This window comes from Rana temporaria, chromosome 8, assembly GCF_905171775.1.
Source record: "Rana temporaria chromosome 8, aRanTem1.1, whole genome shotgun sequence".
NCBI lineage: Eukaryota > Metazoa > Chordata > Amphibia > Anura > Ranidae > Rana > Rana temporaria.
In genome coordinates this window covers 118,889,272-118,917,178 of record NC_053496.1, presented here as the reverse complement: position 1 = coordinate 118,917,178, position 27,907 = coordinate 118,889,272, and the positions used below count along the sequence as shown (strand labels likewise).

At 44.1% G+C, this 27,907-nt stretch overlaps 1 protein-coding gene across 6 annotated transcripts in view; it reads right to left on the bottom strand.

Moving 5' to 3' along the window:
- Positions 1 to 10,027: 10,027 nt before the first annotated feature.
- LOC120909016 (L-threonine ammonia-lyase-like) overlaps positions 10,028 to 27,907 on the bottom strand; it is an 80,676-nt gene continuing 62,796 nt past the window's right edge. For 4 of the 6 annotated variants that reach the window (XM_040320592.1, XM_040320595.1, XM_040320590.1 and 1 more), the window contains 3 exons: positions 26,404 to 26,461; positions 13,990 to 14,117; positions 10,028 to 10,572 (listed from right to left, as the gene is read on the bottom strand). In XM_040320592.1, coding sequence (XP_040176526.1) covers positions 14,019 to 14,117; positions 26,404 to 26,461 — 157 coding nt within the window. In that variant the 3' untranslated portion in view covers positions 10,028 to 10,572; positions 13,990 to 14,018. Of the gene's footprint in view, positions 10,573 to 13,970; positions 14,118 to 26,403; positions 26,462 to 27,907 lie in introns of those variants that run through there. The other 2 variants (XM_040320591.1, XM_040320596.1) reach the window with 2 other exon arrangements.

Here is a 27,907-nt window from a genome sequence, read left to right as displayed (position 1 = left end):
TTACTAGAATACATTAAGCTTGTGTATTACAGGAGTATTTATATTTAAAAAGTGAAATTGTGGCCGGAACTCCGCTTTAAATTGCATTGTTTATTGTGAAAATGACAGTTGCAGTTTGGGAGTTAACCACAGGGGGCGCTGTAGGAGTTAGGGTTCACCTAGTGTGTGTTTACAACTGTAGGGGGGTGTGGCTGTAGGTCTGACGTCATCGATCGAGTCTCCCTATAAAAGGGATCACTCGATCGATGCAGCCACCACAGTGAAGCACGGGGAAGCTGTGTTTACATACGGCTCTCCCCGTTCTTCAGCTCCGGGGAGCGATCGCGAGGGGGCGGCTAGAAACGAATAGCCGCGCCCTCGTCCCGGTACGCTCCTGAAGCCACGGGAACCGCCGCATGTACCGGGGGGTGTCCCTATCGGACCCCCGACCCACGTCTAGGCAGGGACGTACAGGTACGCCAATGTGCCTGTCTGTGCCATTCTGCCGACGTATATGTACATGCGGCGGTCCGGAAGTGGTTAAGTTTGATTGAAGTATGCATATCCAATCGCATGGATAATCGCATAGACAATTTAAACCCTAACTGGTCTATGCATTTTCCACATTGGGTCAGTAATATAGCCAGTCCATACACCCTCCAGTTTTCACTCTGCGATTAACCGCACAAGATACCAGCAAATATTCAAAATAGTTGTATATCTTGCTGTTGTCCACTAAACGGGACACTGTCAGAATGTATCTATGGGACATAGGTGAAGGTGTACATAGGCTACACTGCATATAGATCCAGACTGTATGTACAGTGTATATGAAGCCTGGCGCAATATTTTGGTTGAAGTATGCATCTCCAATCGCATAGATAGTCGCATAGACAGTTTTAAACCCTAAATGGTCCATGCATTTTCCACATTGGGTCAGCAATATAGCCAGTCCATACACCTTCCAATTTTCACTTTGTGATTGACCCCAGGGCACAAGATACCAGCAAATATTCAAAGTAGTTGTATATATTGCTGTTGTCCACTGAACGGGCCACTGTCAGAATGTATCTATGAGAAATAGGCGAAGGCGTGCATGGGCTATATTGCATATCGATTCAGACTATGGCCCAGATTCACAAAGACTTACGACGGCGTATCTATGCGCCGTTGTAAGTCCGAATGGCCGCCGTCGTATCTATGCGCCTGATTCATAGAATCAGTTACGCATAGATTTGGCCAAGATACGAGCGGCGTAAGTCTCCTACGCTGTCGTATCTTGGGTTGCAATAATTACACTGGCCGCTAGGTGGCGCTTCCTTGATTTCCACGTTGAATATGTAAATGAGCAAGATACGCCGATTCACAAACGTACGTACGCCCGTCGCAATTAGTTACGCCGTTTACGTAAGACATACGCAGGCTTAAAGTTAAAGCATGTCTCCGGGTGGTGCAGCCCAAGAAAATTATGGACGTCAGAACAAGCGTATCTTTTTACGTCGTTTGCATAAGTCGTACGCGAATAGGGCTGTGCTTAAGTTATGTTCACGTCACAGGCATTGAGCCGACGTATCTTTGGGCGTAAATATGACGTGATACTGAGCGTGCGCACGCATGCGCCGTTCGTTCGGCCATGCATCTACATGGGGTCAATCCTCATTTAAATACAACACGCCCCCTACCAGCCTACTTTGAATTACGTGCGCTTACGCCGGCCCATTTACGCTATGCCGCCATAACTTAGGACGCAAGTGCTTTGTGAATACGGCACTTGCCTCTCTAAGTTGCGGCGGCGTAGCGTAAATACGATACGCTACGCCCGCGCAACGTAGCGCGGCCGTACGTGAATCTAGGCCTATATGTACAGTGTATATAAAGCTTTGTGCAATATTTAAGTCTGGTTGAAGTATGCATATCTAATCGCATGGATGTATCAGAGGGTAACACAATTTTAAGCCCTAAATGGTCTATGCATTTTCCACATTGGATCAGCAATACAGCGAGTCCATATACCTTCCAATTTTCTTTGTGATAAATCGCAGAGCGCAAAATACCAGCAAATATTCAAAATAGTTATATATATTGCTGTTGTCCACTAAAAACGGGACACAGTCAAAATATATATATGAGACATAGGCGAAGGTGTGGATAGGCTACATTGCATATAGATCCAGACTGTATGTATAGTGTATATAAAGCTTAGAGCAGTATTTAAAGTGGAAGTAAACCCTCCCATCATTTACAGCCAAGGAAGTGGCCATCTTGGCCTCGGTTTGATCTACAACTGCCATGATGCTGCACATGTGATCAGTTATGACACCAGCCATTGGATGATTTAACAGTTTGGTTGAGAGCGCAGCCAATGGGAGTGTTACATTCCCGGCATGTGCCGGAAATGTAACTGTTTTTTGAAACTGTTAAAAGAATGGGTTTACTTCCGCTTTAAGTGTGGTTGAGGTATGCATATCCGATCGCATGGGATCTTTTACATAGAAGTCAAGGCAGCATATGTACATATCACAAGCTGTGCTAGGTCATGCCCATGCATACACTAGCACTTTTTCATCAAAGTATGCTATACTTGTATAGGAGTGTGCATTTATGTCTATCCTCATCCCCAGGTCCCTCTTTCCATCCGTATGAGGCAATAACTCCCATCTGATTCCTCATAGAGTCCCACATATGGAGCGTGTCAAAATTGTTTTTGTGCTGACCAGATATACATCTTATGGGAAAGGAGGGTTGGAGGAGGGATGCGGGGAGGCGGAAAAAGAGAGAAGGGAGGGAGACATCTTACAGAAAACACTGTAAGGATGAGTCACTGTTTAACCCCTTGGGGGTCATGGTATCTAAGAGAAATATCCATTTTGCTTTCTTTTGCTGTAGAATTTTGTCCCAATCTCCCCTTCTATTGGATAATTCTAATTTGTGAATCACCATGCATTGCATTCCTGTAGCCACTGATTTATGATGGTCCATGAAGTGCATAGCCACAGGTGATGTATCATCCTCAGTGGTTATACTTGATATATGCTCACCCATTCTTTTCCTAAACTCCCTGATGATTTTACCTACATAGATCTTGCCACATGGGCAGATAATTTGGTAGATAATGAAGGTGGTAGAGCAATTCACAAAAGGTTTAATTCTGTACGTATGTTTCCCAGAGGAGTCTTTGAATTAATTTGTTTTCATGACATGCTTACATATTGAGCAATGTCCACATGGGTGCATCCCTCCAATATGTTTAGCAAACGATAGTGTAGTTTGGCCCTTTGTGTCTTTTCGAGTGTATTCGCTATGAACTAGCGTGTCACCAATAGTGGGTGCACGTTTAGCTATCAAATTAGGGCGAAAGCCCAGTATTTGTTTCAATCTGTTTTCCAGCATAAGCAAATGCCAGTGTTTGCCTAAGGTTTGTTTTAGGTAGTTCCAGTGTGTACCATAGGTAGTCACCAGGCCTACCCTATCCGTATTCATTTTTTCTTTTCTTTCCGTATCAAATTCTAGGCCCAGGATCTTTTCCTGTGTTTTTTTCTATGCTTTCAATTTTGCTTGTTTTATCGTAGAATTGGGGTAACCTCTTTTCCTAAATCTTTGACCTAGTTCCCTACTTTCCTTGTGAAAATCTTTTATTTGGGTACAATTTCTACGAATTCTAAGGAATTGGCCAGTTGGGATCCCCCTAATTAGTGCCCATGGATGGTGGCTAGTGGCGTGAAGGAGGGTGTTCCCAGCTGTTGGTTTTCTGAAAGTTTTAGTCACAATTTTTGTTCCTTCTTTGCGGATCAATAGATCCAAGAATTCAATCTGTTCCCTGTCTGTCTTATAGGTGACAAGAATGTTTTTCGTATTGTTGTTTAGTTCGCTCATAAATTTCTCTAATTCAAGCCTGGTCCCTTTCCACACCACTAGAACATCATCGATAAATCTTACCCATAGGGCTACATGTTTTTCAAATGCAGGGTGAAGGTATACCTCCTGTCGTTCCCACCAGCCCAAATGTAAACAGGCATAGGATGGAGCGCAAGAGGCTCCCATCGCTACCCCCCGTTTTTGACGATAGTATTTACTGTCAAATACAAAAAAATTGTTGTTTAGGACCAGTTCTAACAGTTCCACCAAAAATTAATTTTGTGGACCGGCTAGGGGATGCCTCATATCCAGCAGTTGTGATACCGCATCTATTCCGATTTCATGGGGGGATGGATGAATACAGGGATTCTACATCAATGCCTGCTAGGAGGCACTCATCTGGTATTTCCAAGTCATTTAGTTTCCGTAGTATGTCCGCAGAATCCTGTACATAAGATGGTAATTCTTGTTTAAGATGTTTGATTCTTTTATCAATGTATTTGCCGATTCTCTCTAATGGGCCACCCATTCGCGATACAATCGGCCTACCAGGAGGTTTGTTTAAATTTTTGTGTACTTTGGGCGTGATATAGAATGTGGGTGTATTGAAATTTACTACTTTAAGGCCCCGTCCGCGGGCCAGTTTCAGCATACATGTTCGGTCGTGTGTAGGCGCGAGCGGGCCGAATTCCAGCAAACATTTGCCCGCCGGGCCTTTTCAAATATTCCTGGACGTGTTTTAAAACCGTCCGCTGGAATCCTGCCCGCTCGGACATGTACGGTCGTCAGTACAGACCTACCGTACATGTCCGAGCGCCCGCCGTCCCTCGCATGCATCGAATGACTTCGACGCATGCGTGGAAGCCTTTAAATGGCAGGCCCGCCCACGTCGCCGCGGCGACGACGCGGACACGCCCCGCGTAGTGTTTACGCGCGGACTTCTGTACGATGGTTAGTACAACCATCGTACAGAAGCCCTCTGGCAGGCATGTACGGTGAAAACGGTCCGACGGACCGGTTTCACCGTACATGTTTGCTTGTGAGTACCCGGCCTAAGGAATAAAAATTCCTTCTGGGTCAGCAAGCCTACTTCTAATGCTTTAGTAAGGCGATAGTTGATTTCATTGACAAGGTTGGGAAAGGGGTTGTTTGGCCTTTTTTCATAACATTTGTTGTCATTCAACTGTCTATTGATTTCCTCAAGGTATTCATTTTCTGGCCAAAGAACTACATTCCCACCCTTGTCACTAGGTTTGATAATGCAATTTGATAGCTCTTTTAATTCCTGAAGTGCTTTCCTTTCACTCTGTGATAGATTGTCTACCATTGGTTCTATTTTATCTCATTTAATGGACCTAATGTCCTCCGTGATTGATTCCAAAAACATTTGAAGGTATTTATTATTGGAAAAGTTGGGAAATCTTTGGGATTTATTCGCTAAACCTGATGGTGGTGGGGGGTCCAATATGTCTATCCATGTGTTTTCCTCCAAAAAGTCAACTAGCTGGGATTCTTCCATTTCTAACATTTGTATCCCACTTGTAGGTTCTTTGGTCTTACCAAAGAACAATAGTTTAAAGTTGACTCGTCGTAAAAACAGACAAATCTCAAAGGGGTTTCCCTTGTTGCATGGTGAAAACCCCCAAGCCTTTACTTAATACAGATATTTGATCCTGATTTAATACATGTTGTTCAGTAAGATTAATGATATTCATATCTGTGTCTTCTGTCGTCGTGTGGTTCCCCTGTTCCCCTGTCAAGTAGAGCTCTCAAGTGCAAGAGATCAGAAGTAAGCAGATTTAGGGAGATCAGGCATACTGTATGAAAATATTGGGGTCTAGGTACACTGACAGCAGGCATGAACCAAGGATCTGACAAGCTAGAAGACACAGCCAAGAATACAAGTCAAGGAATATGGCAATGGAAGGGTTAACAAAAGGCACAAAGCCAAAACTGACCAGACCAGAAAGCACAAAGCCAAAACTGACCAGAATCGCATGAAAGCACACTTAAATCGCAGCAATCGGAAGGCTGCATTGGACACCAAGGTATACACTATTTTGACCAGTCAGGTGGGCACCTGTTCTGTTCTATTTACGTGTAGTGCTCAACAGAATTGATACTGAGGACAAGTATGCTCCTACTGGGGCCCAAGAAGAGTTTTTTTACAGCAGGAACGCAGTTCCCTTTGCAGGACTACAGCAGCCTTGAGCAGCCGAGCTGAAGTTCTTTCTACATCCTGCGATAACTCCCGGCAGACCTCCGCAATGTCTCCTGGGAACAATGACAAAAGCTCCCAGGAGACATTGCGGCATTGAGGAAGTGACAGAATACCCAATAAATCCATATACACAAAGCGGGCAGTAACATAAAAGATTACTAAGGTACAGTGGATCGAAAAAAAAAATGCCATTTAGTAATTATGCATATGAGCGTATTTTTTGGTGGGGGAGTGGATCTTGGGTGGGAGTTCCCACACTTTTTTCCCCAGGTTTTGACCCCTGCACAGAACCACAGGAGAGATAGCAGTCAGGGAAGCAGCAACAAACCGCAAAATCAAGGAAGGATAGGAGGAAAAGATTGGCAGCAATGATGAAAACTCTTCACCAGCCAAGCACCTGATACTCAACTGGGCCACAGACAATGGCCATACACCTGGCTGGGTAAACCAGGTTTCTAACAATTGGGCATGGGGGCCATACAAGAGCAGTTAATGAGTAGGGAATCGGGATGGGATCAGGTGTGTTTGGATCCTAGGCCCAACCCACCTAAATAGTCCCGCCAGGAAGCCATAAATGCACACTCCCAATCATAGACAGTGAGGCATTTTCTGGTCTACAGCTGCACATACGCTGCTCGTGATTGGCGGTGTGCAGTGATGGCTTCCTGGTGGGATTGCTCAGGTGGGGTGGCACTACGGTCTGAACACGCCTGAGCCCATCCCTATTAATGAGTATTGGCAAACATCTGTTTGAATGTACAGTGCCTTGAGAAAGTATTCATACACCTTTTCCACATTTTGTCATGTTAGAACCAAAAATGTAAATTTATTTTATGTGATAGAAAGACCAACACAAAGTGGCACAAAATTGTGAAGTGGAAGGAAATTGATAAATGTTTATTTTTTACAAATAAATATCTGAAAAGGGTGGCATGCATTTCTTTTCAGCACCCTTTACTCTGATACACCCAACTAAAATCAGCCAATTGCATTCAGAAATCACCTAATTATTAAATATAGTCCACCTGTGTGTAATCGCAGTATAAATACAGCTGTTCTGTGAAGCCCTCAGAAGTTTGTCAGAGAACCTTAGTGAACAAGCAGCATCATGAAGGCCAAGGAACATACCAGACAGGTCAGGGATAAAGTCGTGGAAAAGTTTAAAGCAGGGTTACTGGTAGGTTATAAAAAAATATCCCAAGCTTTGAACATCTCATGGAGCACTGTTCAATCCATCATTCGAAAATGGAAAGAGTATGGCACAACTGCAAACCTACCAAGACATGGCCGTCCACCTAAACTGACAGGCCGGGCAAGGAGAGTATTAATCACAAAAGCAGCCAAGAGACCCATGGTAATTCTGGAGGAGCTCCAGAGATCCACAACTCAGGTGGGAGAATCTGTCCACAGGACAACTAATAGTCGTGCACTTCACAAATCTGGCCTTTATGGAAGAGTATAAAGAAGAAAGCCATTGTTAAAAGAAAGCCATCAGAAGTCCTGTTTGCCATCATGTGCAAGCTAAAATGCTGTTTTTATTTTCCTTGCATGTCCCCCTCAGATTTACAGCGACTGAGGGGTACAGTGCACTTTGCACTTGTAGTTTGCACTTGCAGTGCAAAGTGGATTTGCCTTTCGTAAATAACCCCCTATATACATACGTGCAGCCTCTATCATAGTAAAACAAAGGGAAAAAGAGACAATATACAATAAAGCACATAAAGGGCAGATCATTTATTTGTGTAGAAAGGGATCTCTTACACACAGGGCTCGCCTGCGAAAGAGAAAAAAGAACACCCAATTTCTGTCATTTTTGGCATCCTGTCAGCCCTTTGCAAACAGGATATCTGCTTGTATTCCACTTTATGGATATGTGACAGAGGCTGCAAAAAGCCCTATGCATATAGCTTTAGTACATAGTGATTGATAGTTAACTTGAACAAGCAGATCCACAATAAAGCATCTTCACTAATAAAATGCATTTCATTTACAGTATGTGTGCAAAGGAAAGTATGCAAAACAACCTACATTTTATTAACCAAATGGTTCATTTTTGCTATAAAATATGGGTATGGGTAACAACGCCTTTATTTATTTCAATACCGGAATACAAAACCACATAAACACAATAACAAAAGACCAAAAATACATAACAGTGAGTATTATCATAACCTTGCAGATACAAGCCCTTCGCCTAATTAAAGTGACTCTGTCACTTAAAAGTTTTAAACCAAGACATACCTCTCCCGCTACCTACAGCGCTCTGATCAAAATAAATAATCCTCCAACGTCCACTTCAGGAATGTATGCCCTACTGATTTTCTGAGCTCTCTGGATCTAAAAAAAACACCAACAACCCTAAGGCAGGTCACACATGGTCAAATTTTGAAAGAACTTCAGAAAAATCAGAAAATGTGTGCGTTTTGTAATCCGATGGCGCCACCATTGATTTCAAAATTCGGCCAACCAAACCTTCAATTGCACCTCATGTTCCTACAGAAAAAAATGTCATGGCTGGGAATCTTCTTTTCTTGCACATGCGCATTTATTTTTCGATTACATTTCACCTAGTGCCCATAATGCTTGATTTAGAAAAAAAATATCATAATTATGGCCACTAGATGGAGCCAACCATCATAGGAAATCACTATATTAAGAAAGATACACTCAGAATTCATAAAGGATTGCTTGACACATTTGTCCGAATTTTTTGTTTATAGACCCTCAAATGTATAAATCAAGAGGTCACTTGAAACTATATCGTTCTATCTGGGACAAACTATCCACCTTCAGCTCATCAGCTTGGTTTTCTACTAAGTTGGTTTCTTGCTCTAATAGTAATAGATTGGAATTATACATGACCCTTATTTATCTGTTACTATTGCTAATAGCCCTTTTACTTTTTATATATACTGTACTGTATTACATGCATTTACAATACCATCTGATTATATGTAATGCTTTTGCTCTGTATAGCAGTTGTAACCTGTGCATTGTTCCTTCTTCATGATTTGTTTGTTGTGCACCTCAAAAACTATTTTTTTTCAATAAAAAATGGACCAAACGAGCGTTACGCTTCTGGCTCCCCGCCATGCTCAGTGGCTCATCCTAAGTTGCTTTAGGACACAATAGGGGTTGGCAGGAGGAACCACTGAGCGCTGCTCAGGAGTTTAACAGACCCAGGACTTTGGTGAAGGATTCTTCTTGATTAGAGTGACATTCTGCAGTGCAGAAAACCAGAGAGGTATGTCTTTGCTTACAACTTTTCTTTTAATGCTTCAAATTAGGGTTGTCCCGATACCACTTTTTTAGGACCGAGTACAAGTACCGATACTTTTTTTCATGTAGTCGCCGATACCGAATACCGATACTTTTTTTAAATGTCATGTGACAGTTTTCAAACCACAATACAGACTAAGGATATTTTCTTTAGAATTATGAAGAACTCTAACTCAAGACATTATAAAAGAATAAAAATGAGTAAAAATGAATAAAAATGTTTTATTTGCTTGTTACGCAGTAGTAAAAAACTCAAAGAATTTTCATAGAACATGTTGATAAATACAAAAAAAGTATTCTATTTAGGTATCGGGAGCATTTGCGCGAGTACGAGTACTCCCGCAAATACTCGGTATCGGTCCCGATACCGATACTAGTATCGGTATCTGGACAACCCTACTTCAAATCAATGTATTTATTTATTTTTTCATTGTTCATATCAATGACAGGCAAAGGATTGCACAGATCTTCACACACATCTCTAAAGCCCTGTACACACGCTTGGTTTCCTCTGCGGTAAAAAGTCTGCCGAGAAAACCGAGGGGTAAGCCGAGAACCCGACAGGAAAACTGCCATGAGAGCTTTGGCCGGGAATTTGTATGCTCCATCGACACTGCCTTGCAGTCTTTCCCATAGGTAAGTAGTAGATCTGGCAAAAAAAAAAAAAACGCTGGGAATTCCGACGGGAAAATAGAGAGCAGGTTCTCTATTTTCCCGATGGGATTCCCGGCTGTTTTCCTGATGGGAAAACATGCGCGGAAGCATACACATGTCCGGTTTTCCCGGCCAAAAGCTCTCCTGGCAGTTTTCCTGCCGGGAAAACTGGCCGTGTGTACGAGGCTGGAGAGTACATGTGTGCCGGACCGATGCATGGCTCCAAATTCCGTCCATCTAAATTCTAAACTGTACATTGGTCCTGCATAGATGTACAAGCAGGGATGCATGTGAAGATCTGTGCAGCTATCCTCATGGCATTCATTTGAAAAGGCTACATTGTCCACCTTCGCTTCCCAGGTGTACAGGTCCACGTGCCAATGTTGTATAGAATTGTTGATGGGGGTCTAAGGAGGAGCAACCTGGTCAATCCAATGCTATTCCACCTGAGAAGAGGGCAGGAGGGGGCTGCTTTGTTTTCCTGCTTTTTCTTGTCAGACAAGTTGCAAAGTAATGAGTGATCGTTTTCCATCATTATAGAAGAGAACTGCGTCCGTCTATGGGCAGGCTTCATCATAAGACCTCTTTATTTACAGGGAAGATCATGAATAATTATCAGATAAAACAGAGTACTCAAGAAAGCATTGCAAAGAACAGTAATGATGTACAAAAATACATGAACACAATGCTGTAGTCAGTTCACTGATACAGTGCATTGAAAAAGTATTCATACCCCTTGAAATTTTCCACATTTTGTCATGTTACAACAAAAACATAAATATATATTTTTTGGGACTTTATGACCAACACAAAGTGGCACATCATTGTGAAATGGAAGGAAAATAATAAATAGTTTTATTTATTTTTTACAAACAAATATCTGAAACGTGAGGTGTACATTTGTATTCAGCCCCCTTTACTCTGATACCCCTAACTAAAATCTGGTGGAACCAATTGCCTTCAGAAGTCACCTAATTAGTAAATAGAGTCCACCTGTGTGTAATTTAATTTCAGGGTAAATACAGCTATTCTGTGAAGCCCTCAGCGGTTTGTTTAGAGAACTTTAGTGAACAAACAGCATCATGAAAGCCAAGGAACACACCAGACAGGTCAGGGATAACGCTGTGGAGAAGTTTAAAGCAGGGTTAGAGTAAAAAAAAAGATCCCGAGCTTTGAACATCTCACGAAGCACTATTCAATCCATCATCTGAAAATGGAAAGAGTATGGCACAACTGCAAACCTACCAAGACATGACCGTCCACCTAAACTGACAGGCTGGGCAAGGAGAGCATTATTCATCGAAGCAGCCAAGAGGCCCATGGTAACTCTGGAGAAGCTGCTGAGATCCACAGCTCAGGTGGGAGAATCTGTCCACAGGACCATAAGACCATAAGAAGTCCTGTTTGCGAGAAGCCGGGGGGGATATGAAACAGGTGCTCTGGTCAGATGAGACCAAAATTTAACTTTGTGGCCTAAAAGCAAAACGCTATGTGTGGTGGAAAACTAACACTGCACACACCCTAAACACACCATCCTCACCGTGAAACATGGTGGTGGCAGCATCATGTTGTGGGGATGCTTTTTCTTCCAGCAGGGACAGGACAGCTGGTCAGTTGATGGGAAGATGGATGGAGCCTAATACAGGGCAAGCTTAGAAGAATAGCTGTTTGAGTTTGCAAAAGACTTGCGACTGGGGTGGAGGTTCACCTTCCAGCAGGACAACGACCCTAAACATACAACCAGAGCTACAATGGAATGGTTTAGATCAAAATATATTCATGTGCTAGAATGGCCCAGTCAAAGTCCAGACCTAAATCCAATTGGGAATCTGTGGCAAGAAATTGCTTTTCACAAATGCTCTCCATCCAATCTGATAGAGCTTGAGCTATTTTGCAAAAAACAAATTGGGCAAAAATGTCACTTTCTAGATGTGCAGCTGTAATTGCAGTGAAAGGTGGTTCTACAAAGTATTGACTGTGTGGAATCATTTTCTTTCCACTCCACAATTATGTGCCACTTTGTGTTGGTTTGTCACATGAAATCCCAATAAAAGACATTACGTTTTTGTTGTAACATGACAAATTGTGAAAAATTTCAAGGGGTATGAATACTTTTTCAAGGCACTGTAAATCATTTCTGATTAATTGATAGGAAGGACACCACTTTGTACTGTAAATTGCTCATCCAAATGTTTTTCCACTACAGTACAAGTGACATTGGACTGCATAGTGTATTATGTGCCCATCGTGTGTGCACTACCACTTGTTCCTTTGTGCAGCTCTTAATGAATATCCTTCACTAGTACTTTGACAAGTAAGTGTTTACTGTATATCCCTTTTGAGGCAGCATGACACAGCATGTCATGTCTTCCAAGTCCACTGAATCCAGTCCATACATCTTTCATACTTTTCATATATACAGCAATCGGGTCTATATAACACTCAAGATGCAAATAATTGTAAATCCAAATGGAGTTATTAAACAGTTTTTATAGTACTAAGAATGTAAATTAAGGAAACTAAATACATTTAGGGAAATCGTATTTTTGTATTTTTTTTACATATAAGTGAGAACATGAATAAGTGTAAAATAGATCCTTTTTTCAATCTGTTTTCTACATGTGGTAGCTGCATTTGTTTACTTTAAGGGTCCTTTCACACTAGCGGACCGTTCGTCCGCTCATTACAAGTCCGTTAACGGACTTGTAATGAATCCCTATGGGAACGCGTCCGTTAGCGGATGGAGCATCCGCTAGCGTCCGCGTCAGTCGGGATCCGCTTTTCCGAACGGAAGAAACCCTATTTTTCTTCCGTTCGGCGGAGCGGAACTGATACAGACGGACAGACCCCATAGGGGACAGCGGAGCAGAGACAGGGCGGTCCCTGCACTGTGTGCGGGGACCGCCCTATCCACCGACAGCTGAGCGGGGATCCCCGCTGAGCCGACGGAGACACACGGAGCGGACCCGGAAATGGTCCACTCCGTGTGAAAGAGCCCTTAGGCTTTTTCCCTCTGTTTTCACCTGGTGATCTGTTTAGTAGCACGTCTGTATTAGAGTTCCCCCACTCTGGATGAAGGAGCATATTGGGCACCATTTTGGCAGCAGCATTGTCTGGGGGGAGTGTTAGATGTACTAGAAGATTTAGAGAGAATTAAGAGTAGTGGTTAATGACTCGTACTCTAAATGGTCTAAGGTTATCAGTGGTGTACCCCAAGGTTCAGTGCTGGGACCCTTACCCTTGTATATCTTTATAAATTATATAAGGTCTGGGATTAAAAGTACAAGCTATGCAGTGGAATAATGTCCTTACAGGATGTCTCCAATTTACAAGCCGACCTCAATGCTCTGTCTAATTGGGCAACTAAGTGGCAAATGAGGTTTAATTGTGATAAATGGAAAGTTATGCACTTGGGGGCTAAGCATACGCATGCATCATACATACTAGGGGGGAGTACAACTGGGGCAATCAATGGTGGAGAAGGATCTGGGGGTTCTGGTAGATCATAATAGCATGCAATGCCAAGCAGCGGTTTCCAAAGAAAACAAGGTCCTTTCTTGTATTAAGAGGGGTATGGAAAGTTAGCAACAGAAGTCTGACCTTACCATTATGCCAACGCTGGATACCTAACTGGCTGCAATAGATTACTGCACACTATTGCAACATATAACTACTAGGATCACAGAGGCTTACAGTATGTGTGTTGGCTTACAGTAAGTAGTTAGTTGGGGTGGAGAAAGTTATGTATTACAATGGGATGGAAATTGAATGTATAAAATACAAAATGTATATTATACATTCAATTTCCAGCATAAATAATAAAAAATTATTATATTATTCACAAGCCGATTGTAACTTTTCCATATTTAAAAATTGTAACTACATGATACACAATTCAAGAAAGAAATACACATGATTTGTTGTGGTTGTTTCAAACCTGAAAGAAAAGTCAGCATGTTCTAAAAAAAAAGTCTATACTTGCAGTAAAAGTGAGAACATACATCTCTTCTGCATGACCAATCCTCTCTTCCTATTGGTCTATCCATTTTAAGGTGGCGTATCTGTCTGCTAGAGCAGTCCTCAAATGTGAAGAGTGGTTCTTATCCCTGGTCTCCACCAGGCATGTTACCTGTATTTAATGAAAGAAAATCAACACAATCACAGTTTACCTGAATTTCAGCTTTCATCATATACTACAGGGCTCAAAATTTCAAGTCTTAAGCCACTAGCCAGGCCTCAAGTGTTACTCGCCACCAGTTGCCCAACCCAACCCCTACTCTGCTCCGCCTTTATTCTCCCTCAATCACGCCCTCATAAATTATCTCATGAAATGACACTTAAATGTTTTATGCAGAATTAAGTTACAGAAATAAATATTATTCCCCTCAGCACAGCCTTACCTGTGCTCATCAATGCAGCCTCACTGTGTCCACCATTGCAGACTCATTGTGCCCCACATTGCAGCCTCACTGTGCCCCACATTGCAGCCTCACTGTGCCCCACATTACAGACTCACTGTGCCCCACATTACAGACTCACTGTGCCCCACATTACAGACTCACTGTGCCCCACATTACAGACTCATTGTGCCCCACAATGCGGACTCATTGTGCCCCACGAAACCTGTCGGCCCTGTCAGTGTTGTGCCAGTGCCAATCCAGGGAATCGTTCTAAGGCAGTGATGGCGAACCTTGGCACCCCAGATGTTTTGGAACTACGTTTCCCATGATGCTCATGTACTCTGCAGTGCAAGTGAGCATCATGGAAAATGTAGTTCCAAAACATCTGGGGTGCCAAGGTTCGCCATCACTGTTCTAAGGTAAGTATTTCATAATGAGCTAGTATGCGAAGCATACTAGCTCATTATAAAAAACCAAGGATGCGCCAGATCTAAGTGCAGTATGTAATGTTTTAATGGGTAAAATAAAGACACACAGCTAAATGGCTACTCACAAGTGTTGGGGGATAATAGGCATGTAAATGGACTAAGATCCGGGGTCACTGAGGTCCGATATATTCCGGTAGTCAGCATTAGGTGGAAGCAGCTGTGGATGAAATGTAGCAGCAGACGGACCTCAGTGACCCCGGATCTTAGTCCTGTGGTGGACGTGCTAAAATGAAAATTTTATTTTATGTTATGATTAGAATCACTGAAATATTTCTCTTTCCTATATTCCTTATACTGTTTGTTTTTATACGCATTATGCATATGTATGTATGGGTATAATCAATAAGTGTTTGTTTTCCTTAAAAGAGCTTATATCAGGAATACTATATGATGGTTTTTAAAGTTACCATTTGAAGTGGAGATACAAAGGAGAGCTGTTTGTTCAGAAGCCATTTCCTCTCCATTTTTCCCTCATGTTACAAATGTGTTCAGCCCTTCCCCCCCTATTGCATTCCTAGATGGCTTTTATTCCAAAATCCCCTTCTCGTTCCTTGCTCTGTATGGAAGAGGAAACCCCCCCCCCGTGTGAAGCTTGTGGAGGAAACTTGCTGAGCGGATAATGGACTTTTTATGACACGTGGATTTTCAAGAAGAACATGGAATAGGAAACCATCCCTTATATGAACTGACCAATGAGAAGCTTCATGCCAAGGACAAGCCACACAGGGGAGGAGGGTAGAGTGGGTGTATGATGTGAACCAATCAATGCATGTTTTGTGATTCTATGCTTTTAATAAAGCTGTGGGGGCCATAGCTCAGGCCCTCTCTTGGCTGTTGAACGTTGGAAGGTGAGCATGTGAAATCTTTTTGTCTGGATTGCATGCTCTCATTAATTTGAATCAGGCGGTAGAATGGGTTCCTCCCTGAGAAATTGTGTCAGGAAAATAATTAGTCCACATCAGTCCATTTACATGCCTATTATCCCCCAACACTTGTGAGTAGCCATTTGGCTGTGTGTCTTTATTTTACCCATTAAAACGTTACATACTGCACTTAGATCTGGCGCATCCTTGTTTTTCTTGTTTATCACTTTCAGAGCCAGCTTCTGCTTTCTGGGACTGCTGCCGCTAAGCGCTTTTTGGACTCATTTATGAACTTTTGTTTAATATTTTATGACCAATTAGCCACTAACTCTTCTACCACGTCTGTATTTATGATAATTTATTTAGACCCATGAGCCACTTAGACACATGAGCCACTGCTGTCTGCTACTTACCTTCCCTTGCGCCATTTGACAATTGTTTTACATACTAGCTCATTATGCCTTTGTCTTGCATGTTTTTTTTTTGTTTTTTGTTTTGAGGTTTACAACCTCTCTTAGTAGTAACAAAACAAATACCTATTTTATAGAGGATGCCTTGGATTGGTGAAAATTAAACATTTTTCCTTTAATGATATCCTTCAGCTGTCACCTGCAGCACTTTTAGAGACCACTAGTTTTCCAGGGGTGAGGACAGGCAGTGTCATCCAACCCACTTCCTGCGAGCATATGTTGTCATAGATTCACCCCTGGCACAGCATCATTATGCAGCCTGGGCTCACAGAATGCCTGGACAGAGAGGAGTTAACAGGTCATTACGGCCTGGTTCACAACTGTGTTTTTCAGTGCGTTTTCAGTTTTTCCGAAATGCACTACAGTTCATTTAACATGATTTTGCATAGGTCACATTGACATTTGTGTGTTTTCAACCAGTGCGATTTTTGGAAAGGGTCAGGGACTTTTTTTGCCCTCATCATTATGCGTTTTTGGTTCCACAGACTTCAAAGAAAATGCAGCAGAAATGCATCAAGAACGCAGTGCTTGCATTTTTGATGCATTTCTGCTGTGTTTTTGCTGGTTTCTCCTGCATGAGAACAGACACCTCCCAAAAACCCAAACTACATTAAAAACTAACAAAAATAGTGTAAAAAAAACACAAGACGCAACAGGAAAAAGGAATAAACTGCAACCTGCATAAGTGTGAACATTGCCTATATGAGCACCATTTAGAAGAGGAGGAAGGACTGGCCACCACGGCTTCCAAGGAAGTACTCAGGTAAGATAGTGAAGTCACCGGATTGACCAAATATAATACATACTAGGGGGGATTCATTGAGAGCAGGGAAGGTGGAGTACCACTTAAATCTTCTGCCCTGTGTGCTCAAGGCCACACATGAACAATCATTAGGTGATTATGATGCTTCCTTGGGGCTATTTCCATCTAATCAGCTATAGAGGCCCTCTTTCTACAGGACAGCCCCCCCATTTAGCTAATAGTTCCCCCCAACCCCTCTCCTAAAATCTGGCAGTATGTCCCACCAGGCAATAACAAGTTGTTAAGGCAGGTGTAAAAGTACACAGGTGACAATTTTTCCTGTAGTAGGTAGTAGGGTTGTCCCGATACCACCTTTTTAAGACCTAGTACAAGTACCGATACTTTTTTCCGGATGGCACTGATAGGCAGCACTTATGGGCACTGATAGGCGGCACTTATGGGCACTAAAAGGCAGCACTGATAGATGGAACTGATGTCACTTATGGGCACTGAAAGGCGGCACCGTTAGATGGAACTGATGTCACTTATAGACACTTATGGGCACTGAAAGGCGGCACTGAAAGATGGAACTGATGTCACTTACAGGCACTTTTGGGCAGGCACTGATGGGCACTTGCATAATAAATGACATGAATGAGGAGAAGAGAGGAAGGATTTTGCAATGCTATTTGGCATATAGCATTGCAAAATCCTTCCTTTCCTCTCATCATTCATGTCATTTACCTTTAACTTCTAGTAAGTATGTGCTGCGATGTCCATATTGGTACACCTTGCACTTGGCTGCAGTAAGCCAGCAGCGGACATCTTGTTACACCCAGCCCGAACTATATGGGTTGGGTGTAACAAGTTGTCCGCTGCTGGCTTACTGCAGCCAAGTGCAGGGTGTACCAAGATGGCCGTCGTGATGTTTACCCTTCCGACAATGACACGGAACGTCACTTCCTGTGTTGAATGTGACGGCTCCAGTCACCGGAATATGTGGCGGCGCCCTGCACCCCTGTCCTGGCCAACTTACCCACTCTGATACACTGCCGCCAGACCGATCTCCGCTCCTCCCTCTCTGTCCGCCGACTTCCGGTTCCAGGTTTTGGATCTGGCATCGGAAGCATTTGTGAAAGTACAAGCACTTGCACAAATGCTTGGTATGGATACCAATACTAGTATCGGTATCGGTACAACCCTAGTAGGTAGGTGATCTACAAATTTTTCTGGAGGGCGATAATGAGCTATATTTAATCAGTAGCGAACAAGCATGAATAGCTGGAACGATGGATTCAGTCACTCTAATACAACATTTATACATGTATGAAGACATTGTATGGCTGCAATCAGCACAATCCGGATATTTCATTTAGGAACCATAACAATATAAAAACATAGCAGAAATCACCAGTGAATGCCAATACGATATGTTTGCACAAATATGTAGAACGAAATGGGGTCTGCATAAAAAGTAAACATGAGATTCCAGAATGCCTTATTTATAGCCAGTGAACCAGTGAGCTATTACAAGAACCATATACTGCAAGAAAAAAATATGTTATTTTCTGTTTAAGGAAAGAGACATAAATTCCATATGTGCAGCAGTGTGTGCTCAGTCTGTCAGTCTGGAAACATGAACAGGGTACAGAACACAGTACAGTAGCAAATGAATCACTGGGAATATCTGTCAGGGCTCATGTTCGGTTCTTATCCTTTAAAATAACATTTGTATTAAAGTATCCAAAATCAGACATGCATTCTCTTTTGGATAAAGAAGGGGGTGGTTAAAAACTATAGAAGATCTTCAGGTGGCTGGAGGCCCAGGAAGGGCCAGTGGGCCATGACCTGGTGGTTGATAACAACTGTCAGATCATGGCAACTGCAGATCAAAGAGAGCAGAGGTGTATTTAGGTTTTGTGCTGCCCTAGGCCTGACTAAACTCGCACCCCCCCCTAATTTAAATATGACACACCCCTTCCTGGCAAGGTCACGCCCCTTTCTGTTTAAAAAATTTAGTGGGGACACTAGTTCTGAGGGCCGGTTGGGGGGGCAATGAATTTCCTTAATTTGCATAGATTTCCTCTCATTTCCTGTTTGGCTATGGGGTAGGAAGTGAAGGGAAATTTCTGCAACGGGACAGGGATGGTAAAAAATAAACTGACAGGGGCTAACCCCCCCCCCCCTTAATCTATGCAAAATTAAAAATAACGTGTAGCCTATAGTTCTACTTTAAGCACAAATTTCTGATAATTTTAAGGAGAGGACTAAGAAGATATAACCATGCCAATGGTGCAGCAGAACCCCCCCACAGTTGCAGAATGCTGGCCGCCTGCATACCAGAAGCAGTGCGGCCGCTTTATGGGGGCGCTAGACTAATTTGCCTCTCAGCCCAGTCCGCCCCATAAGACTACCGCTACACTAACAGTGTAGCGCAAGACGGTGGGGACTCTTTCCGTGCTGCCCCCCTGCAAAGTGCTGCCCTAGGCCTGGGCCTTGTTGGCCTAGGCCAGGATACAGCGCTGAAAGAGAGGCCAGCTTTCTTGGCTGTAAAGCATAGGTGGGGGGGTCTTATGCTTTACCACCAGAGTGTATAAGCCAAGACTGGCAAACCATGTAGCTGTACATGGACCCTCTTATGTGCCTGTTTATACTAGGTGAAGGTTTGGAGACTACTGGGATCCAACAAGATCTGGACTCTGCTCACTTCAAGAGCAGGTGTCTGTCTGTCTGTCTAACTATCTATATACAGTGCCTTGAAAATTTTACATTTTGTCATGTTATAACCAAAAACATAAATGTATTTTATTGGGATTTTATGTGATTGACCAACCCAAAGTGGTACATAATTGTGAAGTGGAAGGAAAATGATAAATGGTTTTCAAAATTTGTTTCAAATAAATATCAGAAAAGTGTGGCATGCATTTGTATTCAGCCCCTCCGATACCCTAGTGGAACCAATTGCTTTCAAATGTCACCTAATTAAGGCCAATGAACACACCAGACAGGTCAGGTATAAAGTTGCGGAGAAGTTTAAAGCTGGGTTAGGTTATAAAAAAATATCTCATGGAACACTGTTCAATCCATCATCCAAAAATGGAAAGAGTATGGCGTAACTGCAAACCTACCAAGACATGGCCGTCCACCTAAACTGACAGGCCGGGCAAGGAGAGCAATAATCAGAGAAGCAGCCAAGAGACCCATGGTGACTCTGGTGGAGCTCCAGAGAGCCACAGCTCAGGTGGGAGAATTTGTTTACAGGACAACTATTAGTCGTGCATTCCACAAATCTGGCCTTTATGGAAGAGTGGCAAGAAGAAAGCCATTGTTAAAAGAAAACCATGAGTCCCATTTGCAGTTTGTGAGAAGCAAACACGTGGAAGAAGGTGCTCTGGTCAGATGAGACCAAAGTTACATTTTTTGGCCTAAAAGGAAAACGCTATATGTGGTGAAAATAAAACGCAATGTGTGGCGGAAAACTAACACTGCACATCACCCTGAACACACCATCCCCACCGTGAAACCTGGTGGTGGCAGCATCATGTTGTGGGGATGCTTTTCTTCAGCAGGGACAGGGAAGATGGTCAGAGTTGATGGGAAGATGGGTCAAGCCAAGTACAGGGCAATCTTAGAAAAACCTGTTAGAGCCTGCAAAAGACTTGAGACTGGGGCGGAGGTTCACCTTCCATCCGGAGAACGACCCTAAACATACAGCCAGAGCTACAATGAAATGGTTTAGATCAAATCATATTCATGTGTTAGAATGGCCCAGTCAAAGCTCAGACCTAAATCCAATTGAGAATCTGTGTCAAGACTTGAAGATTGCTTTCCATCCAATCTGATAGAGCTTGAACTATTTTACAAAGAAAAATGGGCAAAAATCTCACTCTCTAGATGTGCAAAGCTGGTAGAGATATACCCAAAAAGACTTGCAGCTGTAATTGCAGTGAAAGGTGGTTCTACAAAGTATTCACTCCAGGGGGGATACAAATGCACGGCACACTTTTTAGATATTTATTTGTAAAAAAAAAAATCTAAAATCATTTATCATTTTCCTTTCACTGCACAATTATGTGCCACTTTGTGTTGGTCTATCACATAAAATCCAAATAAAATACATTTACATATTTGGTTGTAACATGACAAAATGTGTACATTTTCATGAATACTTTTTCAAGGCACTGCATCTGCCTAGCTATCTATCTATTTCTAGTGAACATAAAAGTGCGTACTGGTCTTTTTAATGTGTACGTTTGCTTGCTAATTCCCTCTAGCATTCGCTAGAATTGTTACATTGTAGTTTTGTTTTTTTTTAACAAAGACTTATGTGTTTTCTATGCTCCTTTGCTCCATCTAGTGGCCATAATACATTTTGTTTACTACTTACTACAAATAATAAGAGAACATTTGTTCAAAAAAACAAAACCACATTTGTTTTGCTCAATTTGCACACACAGCACACGCATGCAGATTCACTGGATAAATGGCTATGCATTTTTTCATAAACAGACCCTGAATTGTCTTGTCGGTTAAGCAATGAAAGGTCTGAGGGAGGCACCTTTTTTGGCTTGCTTAGGGCTTCAGTTGACCCTAATTCAGCCTTGACCAAGAGTCATACAATTTTCACCCAATTTTCAATTGAAAACATTTACCAGAGATTGTACCAGAGGAAAACATGGCTAGATCTCTTCCTAGTCACAAAATAGTTTTCCCATCCAGGTCTTCTAATCTGTCAAATGGCTACAGAGTAAACGTATATTAGAAATATGGAAGCTTCCATTTCTGACCATCTACTGAAATGCTAGTTGCCTGTCTTGTCTGGCTCCAATATTTCAATACTTTTCCAAGTATTCACCTTTAACAATTTAAACGGTTGATAAACATAACAGACAGGCAAATTTTCAGGGATAAAAAAAGATCAGAAATGTTGTTGTTTCATCATTTCCTGCTTTTTTAAGGAAACTTGTGATAACATACATATGGGAGTTGTCAAAGCTCACTTGTTTCTAATAGCTAGATTCAGAAAGGTTTACTCCGGCGTATCAGTAGATACGCTGACGTAACTCTGAATCTAGGCCGTCCTAAATGTAAGCGTATTCTGGAAACCAGATACGCTTAAATTAGGCTAAGATACAAGCGGCATAAGTCTCCTACGCCGTTGTATCTTAGGGTGCAATTTTTCCGCTGGCCGCTAGGTGGCGCTTCCGTTGAGTTCGGCGTAGAATATGTAAATGCGCCCGTCGCAGTAAAGATACACCGTTTAGGTAAGGCATTTTCCGGCGTAAAGTTATTTCAACAAATAGCTGGCCTAGTCAATGTTAAGTATGGCCGTCGTTCCCGCGTCGAAATTTGAATTTTTTACGTCGTTTGCGTAAGTCGTCCGTGAATGGGGCTGGATGTAATTTACGTTCACGTTGAAACCGATACGTCCTTGCGGCGTACTTTGGAGCAATGCACACTGGGATATGTACACGGACGGCGCATGCGCCGTTAGTAAAAAACGTCAATCACGTCGGGTCACCACCCATTTACATAAAACACGCCCCTCATCCTCATTTGAATTAGGCGCGCTTACGCCGGCCCCATTTACGCTACGCCGCCGTAACTTAGGAGGCAAGTGCTTTGTGAATACAGCACTTGCCTCACTTACTTACGGCGGCGTAGCGTAAATACGATACGCTACGCCGCTGTAAAAATACACACAGCTACCTGAATCTAGCTATAAATGTGCAGGACTATCACCTAGTCCTGAATGTACTGCCTAGTGGGCTCAGGATATTCTCAGACTTCACTGGTCTCTAGTAAACACCTCTGAAAAACAAGTCAGCGATGGCTGCTCCCAAATGTTTCTATCCTCATAGGCAGGGCCGGACTGGCCTACCGGGATACCGGGAAAATTCCCGGTAGGCCGCCGGCTGTCAATCAGATATTAATCAGCTCAGCTGCCTGTGGGCCACGGCGGCGGCCGCCATCGCGGCCGCGGCCGCACTTTTAAATTATGCGCCTGCCCTCTCCAGTGTCATGTTAAAGTCTCACTCGCATAATAAAAGCAGCGGCGGCCGGCCGTCGGCGGTTTGCGGCCGCCATGCTCGCCGCTGCACTTTCCTTCCCGCGCTGTGCCTGTGTGGACTGGGGCGATCGTGTCACGTCACGTGTCTGAGGGAGGGGAGGAGCCGAGCGGGAGAAGAACCGAACGTCAGACCCTGTTCCATCTTCCCGTGCGGCGCCAGCACCGCCCAGTGCAGAGTCACGTGTCTTCAGCCGCAGCCAGAGGAGAAGAAGTGAACGCCCGGCCCAGCCATCCTTGGAGCACAAGGTGAGGAACAAATCCTGTATACTGTGTGTATCTCTCGACTCTCTCTCACCATGTAACGGTGCATCCCCCGCGCCCCCCTCCTCTCTCTTTGCTGCCCCTGGAAAATGTAAACAGTCTGTGTAATAATCTCAGAGAGAGGGGAGGGGGGGGGGGTTGACCATGGAATGGTGAGAGAGAGAGAGTCCAGTCCCCAGTGTCACCCAGTCCCCTAGTCCCCAGTGTCACCCAGTCCCCAGTGTCACCCAGTCCCCTAGTCCCCAGTGTCACCCAGTCCCCAGTGTCACCCAGTCCCCTAGTCCCCAGTGTCACCCAGTCCCCAGTGTCACCCAGTCCCCAGTGTCACCCAGTCCCCTAGTCCCCAGTGTCACCCAGTCCCCAGTGTCACCCAGTCCCCAGTGTCACCCAGTCCCCTAGTCCCCAGTGTCACCCAGTCCCCTAGTCCCCAGTGTCACCCAGTCCCCAGTGTCACCCAGTCCCCAGTGTCACCCAGTCCCCAGTGTCACCCAGTCCCCAGTGTCACCCAGTCCCCAGTGTCACCCAGTCCCCTAGTCCCCAGTGTCACCCAGTCCCCTAGTGTCACCTAGTCCCCTGTGTCACCCAGCCCCTGTGTCACCCAGTCCCCTGTGTCACCCAGTCCTGTGTCACCCAGTCCCCTGCTGTCACCCAGTCCCCTGTGTCACCCAGTCCCCTGTGTCACCCAGTCCCCTGTGTCACCCAGTCCCCTGTGTCACCCAGTCCCCTGCTGTCACCCAGTCCCCTGCTGTCACCCAGTCCCCTGCTGTCACCCAGTCCCCTGCTGTCACCCAGTCCCCTGTGTCACCCAGTCCTGTGTCACCCAGTCCCCTGTGTCACCCAGTCCTGTGTCACCTAGTCTCCCGTGTCACCCAGTCCCCTGTGTCACCCAGTCCCCTGTGTCACCCAGTCCCCTGTGTCACCCAGTCCCCTATCTGACCCAGTCCCCTGTGTCACCCAGTCCCCTATCTGACCCAGTCCCCTGTGTCACCCAGTCCCCTATCTGACCCAGTCCCCTGTGTCACCCAGTCCCCTATCTCACCCAGTCCCCTGTGTCACCCAGTCCCCTATCTGACCCAGTCCCCTGTGTCACCCAGTCCCCTATCTGACCCAGTCCCCTGTGTCACCCAGTCCCCTATCTGACCCAGTCCCCTGTGTCACCCAGTCCCCTATCTCACCCAGTCCCCTGTGTCACCCAGTCCCCTGTGTCACCCAGTCCCCTGTGTCACCCAGTCCCCTGTGTCACCCAGTCCCCTATCTCACCCAGTCCCCTGTGTCACCCAGTCCCCTATCTCACCCAGTCCCCTGTGTCACCCAGTCCCCTGTGTCACCCAGTCCCCTACCACCCAGCCCTCTGTGTCACCCAGTCCTCTGTGTCACCCAGTCCTCTGTGTCACCCAGTCCCCTGCTGTCACCCAGCCCTCTGTAACCCAGTCCCCTGTCACTCAGCCCTCTGTCACTCAGCCCTCTGTCACCCAGTCCCCTGTCACCCAGTCCCCTACTGTCACCCAGCCCTCTGTCACCCAGTCCCCTGCTGTCGCCAAGTTCTGTCGCCAAGTCCTCTGTCACCCAATCCCCTGCTGTCGCCAAGTTCTCTGTCGCCAAGTCCTCTGTCACCCAATCCCCTGCTATCGCCAAGTCCTCTGTCACCCAGTCGCCAAGTCCTCTGTCACCCAGTCCCCTGCTGTCGCCAAGTCCTCTGTCATCCAGTCCCCTGCTGTCGCCAATTCCTCTGTCACTGAGTCCCCTGCTGTCACCAAGTCCTCTGTCACCCAGTCCCCTGCTGTCGCCAAGTCCCCTGCTGTCGCCCTCTGTCGCCCTCTGTCACTCAGCCCTCTGTCACCCAGTCCCCTGTCACCCAGTCCCCTACTGTCACCCAGCCCTCTGTCACCCAGTCCCCTGCTGTCGCCAAGTTCTCTGTCGCCAAGTCCTCTGTCACCCAATCCCCTGCTATCGCCAAGTCCTCTGTCACCCAGTCGCCAAGTCCTCTGTCGCCCAGTCCCCTGCTGTCGCCCAGTCCTCTGTCACCCAGTCCCCTGCTGTCGTGACATGCTGAATCTGGTGACAAGGGACAAGTGGCAAGTGACATTTCCGAGTGTCTCCGATGCTCTTCGGTGCCCCCCACCTCTGGCCACATGCGGTATTGCATGCAATTGAAGTCAATGCGGAACAAATTATTTTTGTTTCCATTAACTTCAATGGGGAAACTCACTTTGATATGCGAGTACTTTGGATTACGAGCATTCTCCTGGAACGGATTATGCTCGTAATCTGAGGTTCCACTGTAATATATATATATTAATCTCCCTAGCCCTATGTGCTTTCATATATATATTATTCGTATAATAATGCTATGGGGCTGGTATGAAAGGTTTTCCAGGGCTGGTTTTTACTCCCAGTCCGGCCCTGCTCATAGGTCCACTTTATATCAGCTAAAGCAATCGAACACGTTTATTATGTCATAAACAAAACATGCTCAGTGTCTCCTTCTTTCACTCTGGGAGATGCATTCAAGTGATTGTTTTTATTTGACTCAGCTACAGGGTCCATAAATATGTTGGTGGTCGATCGATAAAGAACATTGTGAAATACTGTATGTCCTGCAACCCTTCATTCATTTTCTGAGAGTCTGCCAGGTAGGTGTGATGATGGAGCATGCTGAATGACAAATAGTCTTCAGCGAGAGAGAGAAATGTGTGTTCCTCTTTATTCAAAGCAGCCACTCCACATTGAGAATGTGCGGCTGAGATTTGGGCCAGGATTGGAGGAGTTAAGCCCCAATGTTTATTTTGGTTACAATAATGGGAACCATTTGTGAATTACAACAGCAAATTCCATCTCCGAAGGGAAAACAAGGGGGAAGGTTTAAGAGCCTGGAGCCAGGAATGTACACGGCCTTTGTGATTCACTATTTGGCAGCAGTGGATTACATGTTAGAAGCACATCTGGACTTCCAATGAACACAGGTTTATCCAATAAACACCACATACATAGCAAATACGAATGCATGCATCTTCACTGTAGATTAGTCATTATCTGTTGCTTTGAGTTTTATGGAGCTTCGAATCATTGTTTATCTCATATGTGTACTGTTGTATATGGTGACTCTTATGCCCTTACCTACCTCTAGAGTAAACAGGTCATTGTTCAGGAAAATATTTTCCTTTTGCATATCCAGCACCCTGAAATAAATAGGTAATTTAAATTAAAAACCAACCAACCAATCTACATACGCTCATAAACAAAAAACAAAGTAACTAAAGACTGGGAAAATTCCATTAATGTTAAATGCCACACTGTAGGAGGTGTCCAGATTCTGTGCCAGGCCCATTTTGTTGCAAGGAAATCAAGATTTCTTACTCATAAAAATCGCTTTATAGAATGTGCGCTAGCTGTCTGCCAATGTCCTATTACTGGCAGACTGTACTGATCACAGGATGTTCAGTTCTTCTTACTTAAACCAAAACACTTCCTTTCTTAAAGGGGTTGTAAACGTTCGATTTTATTTTCTAAATGGGTTCCTTTAAGCTAGTGAATTGTTGGTTCACTTACCTTTTCCTTCGATTTCCCTTCTAAATATTTTATTTCTTTGTTTTCTTTGTATGAATTTCTCACTTCCTGTTCCTCCTCAGTATGCTGTTCTGGATGACTAACCCCCATGGATGATGGGGGAATGCTTACTGAGGAGAAACAGGAAGTGAGAAATTCAGACAAAGAAAAAAAAACATTTAGAAGGGAAATCAAAGGAAAAGGTAAGTGAACCAACAATGCACTAGATTAAAGGAACCTATTTAGAAAATAAAAAACAAACCTTTACAACCCCTTTAATGGTAATCAGATATTAACACATCGTTTTTATTTTATGAAAATGCACCAAAATACAAGACAGTTTATATAAACTAATAATACTGTAAATATTACAAATCATAGATGTAGGCATCGGCGGTCTACATTACTGTAAATTCAGTTTGACACTTAAAGCACGCCTACGCCTCCTCTTAGCAATACTCAGTCCCTTTCCCATGTTCACAGTGCGCTCCTACTCTACCCTCTTCTCCCAATCTACAATTATCTTCCTTTACGTCCTCCAGCCATGCTTAGCTCTAACTCTACCTATTCCCCCTGTGTTTTCTGATCAGATGACTTTTAGCCTCCTCTATCCAAAGTCAGATCCCATCTCCTCTTTTCTCTTGGTCAATAGTCATCTCTTCCCTTTCTTTTCCCCCTATCATTGATCAGCTCAAGCTCTAATTTCTCTCTTTTCCCCCCATTGATGATCATCTATTTTCTTAGTTCTTTCTGTCTCATCCTCACCAGTACTTGATCAGTGTACGCTTTGACTGATATCACGTTGATTCATATTAGGCTATTATTCTGCCTTTCCCAATGTCCCATGGTCAGCACTTTTCATCCTCCACCCCTTGCCATTATCAGCTTCCACCATATCTCTTTTATGCACCCTCCATTGCCATCCACTCTACAACCTTTTTCTATTCTTCCTCCTGTACCACTCCCCAAGTCCATATTTAGCTGCTATTCTGCCCCCTCTTTCTTCATACAAGGTGTTGGAAGACAACATGGTTTAATATCATATTTCTGGAATTTCTTTTTTTTTATCCAGAAAAAAC